This window comes from Lampetra fluviatilis, chromosome 37, assembly GCF_964198595.1.
Source record: "Lampetra fluviatilis chromosome 37, kcLamFluv1.1, whole genome shotgun sequence".
NCBI lineage: Eukaryota > Metazoa > Chordata > Hyperoartia > Petromyzontiformes > Petromyzontidae > Lampetra > Lampetra fluviatilis.
The window spans coordinates 7,081,388-7,097,175 of record NC_136311.1 but is presented as its reverse complement, the minus strand read 5'-3'; the positions used below and the strand labels follow the sequence as shown (position 1 = coordinate 7,097,175).

The following is a 15,788-nucleotide window of genomic DNA, read 5'->3' as shown; positions in this document are numbered from 1 at the left end:
ATTTGCGCAATCTCGCTCGCAGATTTCACTCGGTCTGCAGCGGTGGCGGGAGGGGTTTTGTGTAACGGTCATCGTGGGTTCAGGTCAAATCGCGAGGTCAAAGTTTGGGATGCGGCAATTGGGGGAGATGTTTTATGAGTAGACCTTCATGTCGAGTTAAAAATGATTATTTTTTAAATTAAGTTTCTAGTTATGATTTATACATCCCGACGGTATGAAAATCATATGTACACACATCGCCCCCTTTTCACGTAGCCGCAAGACAGATATTTTCAGGAGGGTCCTGCATAAGGATGTTTGGGCAAATTCCATTAATCGGTGGCATTGCAGCAGCAAATATGAATACCCAGAGAAAACACATAGGATAAGCAATAACACTCATAGCTCCACACAGATCGGTTCACAAATACACGCGATTGTATTGCCATCTCTTGATCACCTCTGCCCATTAGGTCTCGGCAGTCACAAAAGCGTGTGCAATCCAAACTTAATTTGGAGCTTGTGTAATCCACCAACGCAACCCTTACCATCTTCAAAGTACAGGGCCACAGGAAACATTGTAGTCACCGTCTTCACGCTCGTACGAGGTCGCGTGGAATCTTGAGAATCTACACTGGTTGTGGAGCATCCTCCCTTGACCCCCCCCCCCCCCGCAACTAAATGGGAGGGATGTTTTGTGGTGGCTCCATCATGGTGCCCTGGATAGTCCTGGGGTGATCATTCATGCGACGCAGATGTGAAGGGAATCACTCGATACTGGCTTTTTGTTTGAAATATTTTATTTTGAGACTTGCTCTTGTAAGTTCTCAGTCCCCAAACTTTTTTGTTTTAAACCCGTTCATATTCCAACCGTGGATAGAACTTCACGCGCCAAGTGCCGATTATATATACGACGTATGCTAATTATTTGCAATTAAATGACGATGTTATTTTTAAGATAACGGGAGTGAAAAAACGAAATACGAAAACAAACCGAGAAACGATACAAACGGGGGCGGTAATAACCGAGACTGATCCATTGAAATGTTGGGCGAGTTAATTCTTTCATTTTTTTTTTTTACCCAGGTGAGAACTTTTACAGAGTCCAGGACAAGCCTCATTTGCAACAGTGACCTGGTTATCTTCCGACGTCCGATGTCTACAAAATATAAAACACATTTCACAGTACGACGACAAATCTCACTCGCCCCCTTTTGACAGCAGTCGAGACGGACAAAGTGATACGCTCCACATGCAAATAGTATTCATCTTTTCGCGTGTTCTCGTAGTGCCATATAATAAAAAAACACATCAAGTACTACGAATATGTATCGCTTTCCTCGCACACGCACGCGTCCTTCATTCTCGCTTCTTCTCCTCCGCAGCCTTGCCGAGCAAATTGTACAACAGGATCCCTGGAAAGAGAGAAATGACGCAGAGTCCCCGATAAATATTGATTTTAGCGGCCACCAACGGCCACACGTACCAAATCATTGCAATGTAAAAAATTGCAATGTAAAAAATATATTGTCTAATGGTGAAATTGAAATTCTACATTTAATCCGATCACTATGATGCGTTTTGGGACGGATTATTTATTTCACACCGATACTAATATCACATGTAGCGGCAATGGTGACAAGATTAGGGGAGGCTTTCATCCAGCGTTGGATTGATCATGGCTAAGGAATGTGACAATGAAATGGCACAGTTGCGTAAAATATAACTTGAAAAAATCAACGCAAGTTTGGTTAACACCCGACTAAGCCATCGCAAGCCTAAGCGCAGCATTCTCATGTCACTTGGACAAATCGTATCCAATTCGTACATGCGTGCGATTCGACACGCGTATCGCAAGCATCGATTTTTAACCGCTGCATCGTTACAAATGTACGGTGTTTACAGCGCCGCATGCCGTAAACTGCGTGGCATGCACACCAGGGGCTGGAGCTCTGCTCGTGGCATGGGATTGGAGTTCACTTGGACTAGATTTCATGTGGACCGAGTTTGGTGTCGACTAGAGGTCATTTTGAATTGGGTTTATTTGGACTACGTTTCGCGTTTGGACCGACTTATATTTACGATTCGTAAACGTGTTGTTTGTACGAATGGATTTGTGTTACCCCTCCAGCCACTGGAGGCCGCTAAACTCGCCACAATGCGTCGGATCAACTCTGATTCGCGACGATTCGGTGGATCGCCAGGGAAGTTAATTGATACACCCAACAGCTCCAAAGAAAAAGCAGCAACAGTCATCAACAGCATGACTGACATCAATGTTGAGTGATATCTGAATCAATGCCGGGTGCTCCCCCCCCTCCCCATCACCAACCTGCATTGACAAGAGTGGTGAAGTATGGTCAAACACCCATGGCCAATTCCTGAAACACTGGCCGTTTGTACAGCTATTTAAGACCACGTTTGCTCACAATCAGCTCTTTTATCTGCATTTGTGCCCCACTGCCAATGCAACGGCCGTATCATCAACACAAAGGTATACAGGAGGCGATGTACTGGGCGGTGTGAAAGAGAACAAATGATACGGAGAGATAGAAATCCTGGTTTACGCTATGCGCCATCTCCAGTGAAATTTGTTCGTGTTTATTATTTCACTCTGGGTCCGCTGTGTGTGCCGCACACAGACAGACGCGCACATGGAAAACAATTAAATTTTGTCAGCTGGTACTGCGTGCACACGGAATGTTGCAAAATCACCAAGTCTGACCACCACCACTTCTCTCCCACTTGTTCCCGTAACCCTCACCCTCCACGACCGACTGCATTTGTTTCCACTCAGGAGGCTTCATCAGCAGTGGAATGACCCCAAGAAAAGCCATCGGTAGTCAACGGCCGTCTGCATCTCGTGTTTCGCTGTTGTGAACAGTGAGCCACATGTCTGCTGTCTGGCAGCTGGGGTGCCTTAGCCTGGCTCTAGGCAGCGTGTACTCCCCTGCTATGATACGTGGTCCAGAGCCGTGGTGTTGAGCGAAAATAATCGTGGAGAGACGCGTGCTTGGAATTGCATTGAGAGACAGAAAGAGGAACGCGTGGATTAGAGAACACATGCCGGTTAATGACATCATCCAAACTATGGGAATAAGCGGGCCTGGGCAGTGCACATCGCTAGGATGGGTTAAGGATGGCCGAACCAAGGAATGGAACGCGTACGAGAGTACATCGACCGAGGAGATGGGGCGATGAAATCAGTGTGGTGGCAGCGATAGTTTTGGGAGGTCTTCACCTGGCAGTGATGATGGCTGACGGCGATGATGATGACCACATTGAACCTTGGTCAATGACGCTGACAATAGACGGTGGAACGCGTGTGCCGGGGAGTGGCAGCATTGTGTGTGTGGGCCGAGGCGGCAGAGCGGCTGAGTAATCGCGTGATTGTGTGTATGCGTCTGTGTGACTGAGATTAAAAGTGTGTATGAAGGTAGGTGCGAAATGTATCTTGGTGTTTATTAGTGTGCGTTAATATCACATTTATTGATATTTTTTGCTTGTTTAACGTTTTTGTTTGAACGTTCTCGGTGGTTTGTTTCGGCGCACTTTTTTTTTTCGACAGCGTGCATGTAGAATACCTGTATTATTAGTGTCTGTGTATTAATTATCTGTGTCCTCGTGCATGTGTTTTCTTGGGGAGCGGTAGTGTAGCGGTTAGCGCGCTGCGCTACGAATTTAGCGACCCAAGTTCGATTCCCGCTCGTGGCCAACAACACCGGTGACGATTATCTGAACTTCTCCTGGGCCTCCCCCCTAGGTCGACTCAGCCTCAATTGAGTACCTGGTGCGGTGTGTAAAAACATTGCTGCTAGGGAGACAAAGGCGGCCGGGTGTTGTGTTAGCCACCCACCCCCTTGTGTGCCATGCCGGCCTTCATAGGTGCTCGCTAACAACACTTGCCACAACAGACTGTTGAGGCTATCCAGGGGATCTTTGTCTTGTCTGTGTATGTTTATAAATAGCGTGGTGTACTGTAGCGTACACCACGCTATATGTTTGCTGATGATCTGGTGATTGCTGCTCAGAGGAAGAGTTGGAGGTGCTGCTGCTGGACCTAGAGTATGCCACTAAGAGGTGGGGTCTTACCATCAGCCCCACCAAAACTAAGCACCTGCCTGGTTATTTTGTGCCACCAAACACTCCACCACCACAGCTCCCCATTGGTTGTAGAGAGAGTGGAGAGTTTACCAAAGCTGGGCAGTATGCTTACGACCAGCTCCGGTTTGACAGCAGAGGTCTCACTCTGAATCAGTCTGGCGACATTATCTTTTCATCGGCTGCGCAATGCTGTGTGGAAGCTACCTGGTCTGACGCTCTGCACGAAGCTTCGGCCAGTCATGGCCTCCCTTCTCTCTGCTTGTGAAACGTGGACCCCCATAATGGAACATCTTCGCCAGTTAGAAACATTTAGGCTGGTCTGTGTATGATCCATCCTGGGTTTAACCAGGCTGGATTGTGTGAGGAGTTCACAAATCCTTGAAAGATCTGGGCACATTCCCATCAGTAAGCAGGCAAGGCTGCGTTGGCTGGTTCATGTAGCCTGCATGCCCAGCCACCGCATGCCCAAGCAGCTTCTGTTTGGCTACATAGAGGGGGGGGCTAAACAGGCACGACATGGGCTGGAGAAGAGATGGACTGATACTGTTTGGGATGATGTGGAGCTGAGTGGACTTGCCAACGACTGGTACCAGCGGAATCAAGATCGGCCTCTATGGAGGAGGCTCGTGATGGACGCTACTGGGCAGTTTGAGGCAGTCACCCTCCAGCAACAACGGAGGGCAGAGTGACGCTCACAACAATGAGCGGAGCGCCGGGCAGCTAAAATGCAGCAAGTTGGCTCAGTAGGGGGTACAGCTGGTGTGCATCTACCGGTCATCTCAGTCAACCAACCCATGGTACCTGGGTCTGTCCCAAGACCTCCTGTCAGCGAGGCTTCAACACTTCACGTTGCCTCAAAGTGCACCTGGCCTGGTACAGGCGCCGTGGTGATGTCACCGTCACTTAGTGGCGAATGGCGGGTATTGGTAGTATGTGGCTGGCGCGCTGCACTACGAACCCGACAATGCCGAGTTCGATTCCCGCTCGTGGCCACCAACACCAGTGACGATTCTCTGAACCAGTCCTGGAGCTCCCCTAGGTCGACTCAGCCCTCAAATGAGTACCTGGTGCGGTATGTAAATAATGCCACTAGGGACATCTGTGAAAAAGAGCTTTATAGCTCATCTGATTCCTCGAGTATGATTCTGGATACAAAGGCGGCCGAGCGTGGTTGCTGGCCCCCTACCCCCCCCCCCGCCCCTTGTGTGCCATGCAGGCCTTCATAGGTGCTCGCTAACAGTCTGTTGAGGCTATACGGGGGATCTTTGTCTTTGTGCGAGCGAGGGAGCGGCACTCACCCGTTGCCACGGACAGGTTGAGGGACTCGATGCCGCGGTGCAGCTCACGCCGCGGCTCGATGGTGAGCAGCACGTCGCACAGCGCGAGCAGCTCCTGCGGGAGTCCGTAGCCCTCGTTGCCTGCGAGCACACGAGGTGGGGGGGGGGGGAGGAGCGGGGTGTACAGCAGCGAACGCGGGAAGGGGCCTTTAACACAACGTGACCGTGATCATAATCACTCCAACATCGCCGTCACGTTTACCGGCGTCATTATCATCACCATCGTGTGCAGTTGGATGAGTGTGGGGTTGAGTGCGTGAGCACCTTGCATAGCACAAGTGCCGCGGGGATGTCAATGTCACCGCCACTTTGTGAACGGCGGTTGTTGTTGTGAGCCACGGGGAGCGGTGGCTACAAACCCGGCCATTCGAGTTCGATTCCCGCTCATGGCCAACACAAGTGACGATTATCTGAACTGCTTCTGGGCCTTCCCCTAGGTCGACTCGGCCTCAAATGAGTAGCTGGTGCTGCGTGTATACATCACTACTATGGAGACAAAGGCGGGCCGGGTGTGGTGCTGGCCACCCAACCCCTCGTGTGCCGTCCCGGCCTTCCTTGTTACTCGCTAACAGCACGTGGCCCAACAGTCTGCTAAAGGCTACACGGGGGATCTTTGTCACTATCTTTACGTGTGGGAATGGACAGAACAAAATGTCATAGGGAACCGCACACTGTGTACAAGACACAACTGGAGGGGGTCTCCCATGCTCCACTCCCATGTGCCTGGCAATTGTCCTTGCAGCTAGAGGACAAATCTTTCATTCATTCATGAGAACACTACTCAGCTTTAACTCCGCATAATAGACCTCTCCCCCCACCCCTGCTGCCCCGCTCCCTCCCCACCCCACCCACGGTCGATAGGCAGGTCATGTGTGGCGGGGTCAAGTGTCGCTACTCTCGCCTCTTCCCAAGACGTCTGGCCAGTGCAGAAGAGGTCAGGCCAATTACCTTCTTCAAGGGCTCTGTCTGCTGCACCGTGCCCTGTGCTGCCCACCAGTCACCATCATTGCCACGATGGATGAAGGCCTCGCCCCTAAGCCGTCGCCATCTCTCGCGATCGGGCGACGTGACAACCCGCCCGGCACCTGCACACGAGCCGCGGTCGGCGTTCCTGGCTTCTTTGGGACGCAAATATTCTTGACCGTGCCCATCGCGCCCCTTTCGAGCGATGCGTCCTGCCCCAGCGCCGTTCATTCGCTGTATATTTGGTGTGCGTGTCTCTCTCTCTCTCTCCCTGAGGTCACGTGGATTTTTCTCCGGGTCCTCTGCTTTTTCCTCAACATTTGGAATCAACGTGCGTTTAGAGTATTTGGCTGCTATGCATTTCTACGTGATGAAGCCACTTCGTTGGGCTGTCATTTGTGGCCAGGTCACTTCTGAAAAAGAGCTACGTAGCTGAGTGAGGGCCTTACCTGGTAATATACAAAGTTCAGTTTATGTTCGAACGACGCCCTTAACCTGCGCACGCTCCGTAATCCACGCATTCCTCTTTCTCGCTCTCTCTCCCGACATAAAATCCTGAGAGCGCGTCTCTCCCTCTCTCTCGTACGCTTCGCGGTGTCACCCGGCGACGCACCGATGAGGAGGATGGTGGGGGCCTTCAGCTGGTACTGGTCGCAAGGCACGACCGGCACAGTCGACCCCGTGCTCTTGGCATGCGCCACCGTGCCCACGATCTGCCAACCTTGCTTTGCCTTCTCCTGCGCGCGGGACGGCAACGGAGGAAGGAGGGTTATAACAACCCCCGCGGCGACTCGTGGAGTCGCGCTCATCTCAACAGTGGTTGCCTTTTACGACCGAGTGGAAGACGTCAGCCTTCACGCGACCCTCTCTGAGAAGGCACGACGGATGCCATCGTCGACCCGGAGACCGCCAGACATCATCGGTCTGCCGGTCTCAACGACGTTTATTCTATTTCGAGAGGCGTAGCGCCGTTGTTTTCAAAGACGTTGTACTCACCGCAGAGAACCGTAGTGACACGATCGCCGCACTCTACGATAGCTGGCGCCAAACCGTGCCACACGCCCTCCCGCATTGCCTTGCGGGAGCCTCGGTACCGAAAAAGGTATATATTTTTTTCTTCCGGAATAAAGAACTGATAACATACACCTATGCCATTGTAACAGAACCGGCAGAAAAACTGATGACGTACACGCACGTCATGACGACACCCGTGTACGTCATCGGAACGGGAAAGGGTTGAACTGTCGTCGCTGTCGCCGTCGTCGTAGTTTCTCACCTGCAGGACTTGCGGCAGCCGCCCCGTCGTGTAAATGTCCATCACCTCCACGGTGCCAGCGCTGGCTTTGCTCACGGTTGGCGTCAGCGAGCAGCTGGTGCGGGAGAGGATGGGGGGGGGGGGGGGCAAGGACGGTGGGGGGGGGGGGGCAAAGAGGGAGGGGCGTGGGGGGAGCATGAGAAGGTGCCGGGCGGACACCAGAGACGACGACACTGTTCAGCAGGCACACGTTCACATGTACAAATGTTGAACTTATTTAGCACAAAAAGCAGTTCTAAAAAATTTAGTTTTCAATCGAGGTTTCACGTTGCAACTCGCATTCTAAATCAACGCTGCTGCGTAGCTTTCCGCGGTTGTGCGGTAGAGCTCTCTGATGTGCTCCTCGGGTTGTAAGCCACGTCGCGTTATTGTTGTTGTTCAGCACAACGTTCGACGTCCGACGTTTCGTTCCACGCGTCGGAACACCCCAAGAAGCTCCCACCAGCGGATGGAACGAAACGTCAGACACCGTGCAGCAGAGCTCGCCGGCGCAACCCGAGAACGCAGCGTCCGCTCGAGATCCTTCACGCAAACTGTCAGTGCGGGAGGGCGAAGGCGGAGAGAGAGCACCGACGTGGGAGCATAGAAAGTGCAGCGCAGCAATGGGTTTTGCTGCAGTGCCCTCTGCTGCCCGCAATGCAGCATAGCCCCGCAGATGCCGAATGACAATCTGGCATGCATAGTAGGCACTATCCAGGCTCAACCCTGCATAACTTCCGAGATCTAGTGAGATTTCTACCCCCCCCCTATCCATTATCCCAAATGATCAAAAGGTGAGCGTCCGTCAATATCACGCCGCAATTCTGGCGCACACTCCACCGACCCAGCTCGTCTTCATTCATCCGTGCGTCCGTCCATCCCCCGCCAATCCCCGTCCTCAATCCGCGCGTCCATTAGTCTATCTCCCAGTCTGTTCCCCGTTTGTCCGTTCTTCCATCCGCCCTGTTCGTCCATCTCCCAGTCCCGTCCCTCGATTCGTCGGTCCGTGTGGCCGCCACCCCCACCGCACCTGTTCTGCTTGGTGATCAGCACCGTCTCGACGCCCATGAAGTAAGTGGAGCGCAGCACGGCGCCCAGGTTCATGGGGTCGTTCACCTCGTTGATCACCACCCACAGGCGCCTCTTGCCGCCGTCCGCTGCGGTCTCGCTCGCGGGCGACCCAGCGGCCGGGTCGTCGGTGGCGACTGCGCTGTGGGAAACGGCGGCGCGTCACTTAGGCAGCTCCAGGGAACCGACGATAGTCATCGTCACCCAGAATGAGACACACAGTGTACAGGCGAGAGACGGGAGGACCGACCGAACAGGATAAACAGGACACGTGACACAATGCAGATGACACACTCAGGACACAAACAGTAGACAAACATAAGAGGTTTTATGGGTTAGATCGTGTAAATATAAATGTGTCATTAAACCCACCACCACCCGACAAAACCGATTAAACAAACCTTACTAATTGGCTGTGTCGGGTGGTGGCGGGTTTAATGTCACATTTATATTTACGCGATCGAACCCTAAAAGAACCTCTCTCATGGATAATATTGGTCGCGAAAGCCTCCACTACTATGTGTTCAACAGCACACAGCAAGTACAAACAAGCCGAAAAAAAAAAACTCATCTTCTTGGTTCTTTCGGTAAAGTCACGTAGAATGGAAATAATAAAATAAAAAAAATAAAACATAATAAAATAATTCTCACAACGTTTCCACCTGAGGACGGCTGCTTGCGTTGTGGCCGAAACGTCATGAGAATTATTTTATTAAGTTGTATTTTTATTATTTTATTATTTCCATTCTACGTGACTCGTTTGACTTTACCAAAAGAACCAAGAAGATGAATCCCTGCAGTCACGAAAGCTTTAAATCGAAAAAAAAAGGACTCATCGAATCGCGACTCCAAAACCGCGACAATCCATTAAGATGACGGCGGAGGGAGAGACGAGCAAACCGTCACCGGCCGACGACGGCAACAGGCAGCACTTGCCTTCCGCTTTCACCGGGTCATCCGCCTGCCGGTCGCAGCTCTCCTCTCCGCCGCCCGCGGGCTCCGGCTCGCCCTCGCCGGCTCGCGCCACCTCGGCGGTGCCGGCGCTCGCGACATCGGCGGAGCCGGCAAAGAGGGCATCGTAGTCTATGAAGTCGCGCCGGCTTGCCTCCAGGCACACGCCCTGGTTGGGGCGGCCCTCGCTCAGCTCGTCGAGCTGCCGTCGGTTCACCAGTTCCGTCTCGATGCCGCGCTCCGCCGCCAAGCGCAGCAGCTCCTGCAGCTGCAGGTGGGAAACGGACGGATGCTTGCGGTCACGTGTGTCTGCAGGTGTGTATGTGGGTGTGTCTGTGTGAGTGGGTATTTCTGTGGGTGTCTTTGTGGGTGTGTGTGTGTATATATGGATGTGGGGGGAACGGTAGTGTAGCGGTTAGCGCGCTGCGCTACGAACCCAGCGACCAGAGTTCGATTCCCGCTCACGGCCAACACCAGTGACGATTATCTGAACCGGTCCTGGGCCTCCCCTAGGTCGACTCAGCCTCAAATGAGTACCTGGTGCGGTGTGTAAACATCGCCACTAGGGAGACAAAGGCGGTCGGGCGTGGTGCTGGCCACCCACCCCCTCGTGTACCGTTGCGGCCTTCATAGGTGCTCGCTAACAGCACTTGCCCCTACAGTCTGTTAAGGCTATACGGGGGATCTTTATCTTTATATGGATGTGGGAGTGGGTGGAGTAAATTGAGCCATTTGGCCGACTGGCTGTCTGGCTGGTTGGCCTGCGCTGTGAACCCAGCGACCCTGGTTGCATTGCCGCTCATGGTCAACACCAGTGACGATTATCCGAACCCGTCCTGGGCCTCCTCTAGGTCGACTCAGCCTCAAATGAGGAGTACCTGGTGCGGTGTGTAAACATCGTTACTTGAGAGACAAAGGTCGTCGGGCGTGGTGCTGGCCACCCACCCGCTTGTGTGCCGTGCCGGCCTTCATCGGTGCTACATGCTAACAGCAGTCTGTAGAGGCTACACGGGGGATCTTTTAGAGCAATCGTCGGTGGAAACTGTCGCCGGCAACGCGGGCCTTACAGTCCACTGCTGGACGAAGGCCTCTGCGTGGCGCCGTGTCGGTGGTGGGGTTTATTTGAGCGTACTTCATCACGATGGTCAGTGCAGGTGGATGAAGGGGGGGGGGGCACACCCAGGAATGGTTCAGATACCACTCGCCAATGATGTAGGCAGTAGCCGGGAATCGAAATCACGCGATACGTTAACCACTGTGCCACCTCTCCTCCGGCTGGTGATAAACTCCGTGTAAATCAAAGCAACAAAGAAGTAAAAAATTACGTGAACAATGCGAAAGCGGCAGACTATGACGACGATGACAATACCAATCATGATAATACCAATGATGCAAATGATAGCCAAAACGATTATGCAAATTATAATTAAAGAGGATTTTGATGATTAAGACGACGGAGATGATGAACGTAATCACGACAATTAGGATGATCGTGTTGATTACGATAAGAGTAACGATGGCGATGATGATGGCGATGATGGCGATGATGGCGATGATGACGATGATGACGATGACCCCGACGACGACGTGTCCATCGCTACCTCGGGCCGCTCGGGGTTGCGCTTCTTGTTGAGCAGGAGGCGCTTGAACTCGCGGTGTCCATGCAGCAGCGCCATGTGCACCGGTGCGATGCCGAACAGCATGTCCTCCTCGCCGGCGTCCTCGCTCCGCTGCCCCGACACGGGGTCCGAGCGCCGCCAGGGGCCGCGCTCCCCGCTCTTCTCCCAGGGGGCCCCCGCAGGGAAACCCCGTGCCTTGCCTGGGGGGCCTCGCTGGTCGCGGCCGCGATCGTAGCCACGGTCGCCCCCGTTCTTCCCCCTGTAGCTGTAGTTGACGCCGAAGTCGTCCTTCGCTTTGTAGCCGTAGTCGCCGCCGCCGCCACTGTTCCTCGTCCTGTAGCCGTAGCCGCCGTCACCGCCGCCGCCGCCGCCACCGCCGCCACCGCCGCCACCGCCGCCACCGCCGCCGTCCTTTCTCTTGTAGCCGAAGTCGCCACCGCCGCCGTCTCTTCTCTTGTAGCCGTAGTCGCCGCCATCCCTCGGCCTGTGGTCGTAGTCACCTCGGTCCCTTCTCTTGTAGCCCGAGTCGCCGCGCTCACCGTCTCTTCTCTTGTAGCCGTAGTCGACGGCGAAGTCGTCCTTCGCCCTGTGGCTATAGTCGCCGCCGTCCCGCGCCCTGGCTTGTCCTCCCCCGGTAGCGCGCGCCGGTGTCGCCCTCTTCAGGTATGCTTCGTCGTTGTCGTCGTCGCCGTCATTGTCGTAGGTGTCGTCGGATCGCCCGTAGTGCGACGCCGTTTCCCTGTGCGGAGCCCCGCCCTTGCTCTGTTTGACGTGGCCACCGCGCTGTCCTTCCTGCAGCCGTCCTCCGTCGCCGCCTTCATCCCAGGAGTCGCCACGCCTCGGATTCGCGTAGGGTTTGCCGAGAGGTGTCTGCCCGAACGCCCTGCTGCCCGTCGTCGCCTCCCTGGAGCTGAACTCACCGTCTCCTCCTCCTCTTCCTCCTCCTCGTCGTCCTCCTCCTTCTAGCTCTTCAAAGTCTTCTTCGTGCAGCTCGTGACGCGGCTTGCGAGGGCGTCTCTCCTGGATAGGGGCAGCCGACCCCCCTGGCCGTTCGGATTGAGCTTCGATTTTCGCGAAAAAATTATCATCATCTTCGAAGTCGGCCGCCACGGCCCGGCCTCGCCTGGCCCTGACCCTCGACCTCACACCGCTCGCCCTGTTTGCGACATCGTCGTCGTCGCGGTCATCGTTATCGTCGGGCAACTCAAAGCGGTCGCCTCCCTGAGCCGACGACTTGGCAGACCTCGCGATCCCCACGTGGAACTGCCTCCTGCAGCTCGCGCTTGCGAGGACGAAGCGAAGAGGAGAAGACGATGACGAGAGGAGGAGCCCTGAGCGGATGGACTCGGCCTCGGTTGCGTAACTGTGGAGTGGCCGGCACCGCGGCCGAGACGCGGCAGCGAGCAGGAACCTCGCGCCCCGCAGCATCTTGAGTTGATTTTATTTCGGCTGTTATTGTTGTTTTCGATTCAACTCGATCTTCAATAGCATCCTGAATAAAACAAGGACACATTGATTCAATGTAAAAACAGAATAATAATAAACCATGCCAGTGCAAACCACCCTGTGTGTTTCTCCTGCCTAGGTTTTCGTCGAGGGGGATGGCAGGGAAACGGTGGGGGGGTGGGGTACTTAACAGCAATAATATAAATTTTGACTTAAAACTTTAGTGACTGCAGGAATTCATATTCTTTGGTTCTTTAGGTAAAGTAACGTAGATAGAAAAATAAAGAAATATAGCAATACTACTATGAGCCAGGAATGTGTGTCCCGCGTGTGACGTCACTCCACATGAGGCCCCTCCGCGTGACGTCACTCTACATGAGGCCCCCCCCCCCCCGCGTGACATCACTCCACATAAGGCTCCCCCATAATTAATATTCATGAGTGGGTGGATTTTTACACTAACGCAGAGGAAGATGGAGCTGAATTAAATAATTTATCACGCAAAGTCGCTTCAAATATGACGTTTCTTTACAGAAAGTGACGGTCAAAAATAAATCTACGCAGCACAGTGCGACATACGTGCGTGACGTCACTGCAAAAGAGCCCCCCCCCCTTCATTAATATTCATGCCCGCGTGGAAATTTACACTAACGCACAAGAAGTTCGCGCACTTCACATGCCGCACCCCTCCCCAATAACCATTAGCGGGTGACGTCACTCCACATGGGGCAACCCCCACCCTCATTAATAATAATGAGCTGAACAATTTTTCTATTGAATATTTCAAGATTTACTGCAATATACACCCGTCCTTAGACGGGCAAAAAAGCTAGTCATATATAATAGCCTAGACAGAAGGACCATTGCCCGAAACGTTGCTGGAATGTTTGCTCCAGTAGTGTAATTGACTAATTAGTTGTTTGCGGTTTGTTAATTGTGCTTGTGCACCACTCCCAACGCAGCAGCAGCAGCGTTGACACTTGTCAGCTGTGTAGAGTGGCGTGGTCGTCACCCATCCAAGCCCTAACCAGGCGCCAACGCGCTTAGCTTCCAAGATTCGTCGGGATCGGGTGCATTGCGGGTGATATGTCCACGGGCAATGCCAAACCTCTAACATTGATGTCTGTCGCATCATACAGTGCTGTGCAATGCGTTCACTGGAGGTCTCCCTTTTCCAGGGATCAACGCTGGTCGTCGCAACGTGGTTCTCAAAGGCAACACACGAGGGAGGTTCTGAATGAGTGCACAAGACCTCGTGGTTCAAATGACCTGCGTGGCGCGACCTCGTGGTACATTATCATATCGGCCTCTTCTTCACCTATGGTCACTCCACTGCTGGATGAATGCCCCCTCCCTGTCCCCCGCCTCAATGCAGGAGTTCGATCAAGAATTATCTCCAAGACGGAGCGAGGGGAGGATTCGGATGCAGAATATGGCAAACGACCTCTAGGTTCGCAACAGGGTTAAATATAGCGATTCACAAACAGTCCCAGGGGGAGGGTTCAATGCAGAGGTAGCGCGAAAGTTTATCCTCGACCACACATAATGAAGAGTCTACTGTCAATGATCATTTTACAAGACAAATACTCCAGGCCTTGTGTCAATCCACTGCTGTATAAAGGGCCCTGCCACGCGGCGTCAGTGACGAGCCCGCGATCGTGACTTGTACAACTCACGGATATGCGTCTCGTGTTTGTTCCGATGTCCGACGCTTCGTCTACCATGACGCCGAACGGCACGCGGTACAAACCCGAATAACAAAAAGCCGAATCGGGCGAGCGGCGAGCGCCGGGGAAATCGCGAGAGCGGTGGCTATCACTCGTGTAGCGAGCTGTGAAATAACCCGAACCGATAATCCCGCAAGCTTACCGTTCACGAGCAGGAGGCGGGCGGCTCTGAACACGACAAACCTTTGCGTCGTCAAGTTCGCGCGGCCGTCTTCGTCTTTCTTGACCGTGGATCGGATTCGGCTGCTCAGGCGCGTCGCAACACGTTGTACGCTACGGGCGCCGCCATTGCTGGAGCACGTGACACTGCTGTGGGTGTGAGGGGAGGGGTGGTTTGGGGGGGGGAGCGGTGGCGCAGTGGTTAGCGCGCTGCGCTACGAACCCGGCCCCCACCCCTACCCGAGTTCTATTCCAGCTCACGCGGCCACCAACACCCGGTGACGATTATCTGAACCGGTCCTAGGCCTCCCCCCTAGGTCGACTCAGCCTCAAATGAGTACCTGGTGCAGTGGTGTGTAAAATCGCCATTGGGGGAGACAAAGGCGGCCGGGCGTGGTGCTGGTCACCCACCCCCTCGTGTGCCGTGCCGGCCTTCATAGGTGCCACTCGCTAACAGCACTTGCCCCAAGAGTCTGTTAAGGCTATACGGGGAATCTATTCATATATAACCGATTCATATGGTTGTGCGGTCTTGTTCAGTATTGAATCTGGCGGTAAGAATCGATTATGTCGGTTAATAGGATTTGGCTGTGGTTGTTTCTAAAAGGCGGTAATGAATCGATAATTATACGAAGTGATCGGTTCATTAGATGGCGTATGAATATCTACCATTCTGCACCAACGGCGTGGAAGGGGAATCGAATCGTTAAATAATTCACCCCGCTGTCAATTCAGCGTGAACGTATGCTCACCGTTAATCGAACAATCAAAGAATCGAATAACTAAATCGATAAACACGGCGATATCGATTCCAAAGGCATTGCATCTCATTCCTCGTGTGGTATTTTGGTAATTTTATGAATGGTGAAACGATAATAATCGATAATACAAATAATCATCGGCTTGTAAAGTATTCGCCGCTCACTCTCGCAGTGAGGTTAGAACGACTCAGAGATGCGAGGAGGCAGCAGCAGCAACCACGCCGTGAACCGGCACCAACAATTGCCCACGCTCTGCGGTCCTATACATACTGAGCTCATGAAGGTGTCAGCGGCCACAATGACCACGATGTTAACTACTTCGCATGGTATATAGGAAGTCGTGGGTTCGATCCCAACCCAAATGCCTGCTGCTATATATT

At 53.3% G+C, this 15,788-nt stretch overlaps 1 protein-coding gene across 1 annotated transcript; it reads right to left on the bottom strand.

The window, feature by feature from the left end:
• Positions 1-791: 791 nt before the first annotated feature.
• Positions 792-14,779, bottom strand: MRM1 (mitochondrial rRNA methyltransferase 1). The gene is made up of 8 exons (XM_078873721.1): positions 14,631-14,779; positions 11,298-12,807; positions 9,682-9,964; positions 8,708-8,882; positions 7,660-7,753; positions 6,997-7,120; positions 5,382-5,501; positions 792-1,394 (listed from the first exon to the last, which is right to left on the bottom strand). Exons 2-8 carry the CDS (start codon positions 12,741-12,743, stop codon positions 1,339-1,341), a joined length of 2,298 nt encoding a protein of 765 aa, XP_078729847.1. The 5' UTR covers positions 12,744-12,807; positions 14,631-14,779; the 3' UTR covers positions 792-1,338.
• Positions 14,780-15,788: the final 1,009 nt, after the last annotated feature.

Excerpts from the sequence above, each read along its gene's own strand:
- MRM1 (XM_078873721.1), bottom strand. The coding sequence starts at position 12,743 with ATGCTGCGGGGCGCGAGGTTCCTGCTCGCTGCCGCGTCTCGGCCGCGG. Across the intron at positions 7,754-8,707 it reads CTGATCACCAAGCAGAACAG|CTGCTCGCTGACGCCAACCG; the intron begins GTGCGGTGGGGG and ends CTCCCGCACCAG. Across the intron at positions 5,502-6,996 it reads CCCCACCATCCTCCTCATCG|GCAACGAGGGCTACGGACTC; the intron begins GTGCGTCGCCGG and ends GTGTGCTCGCAG.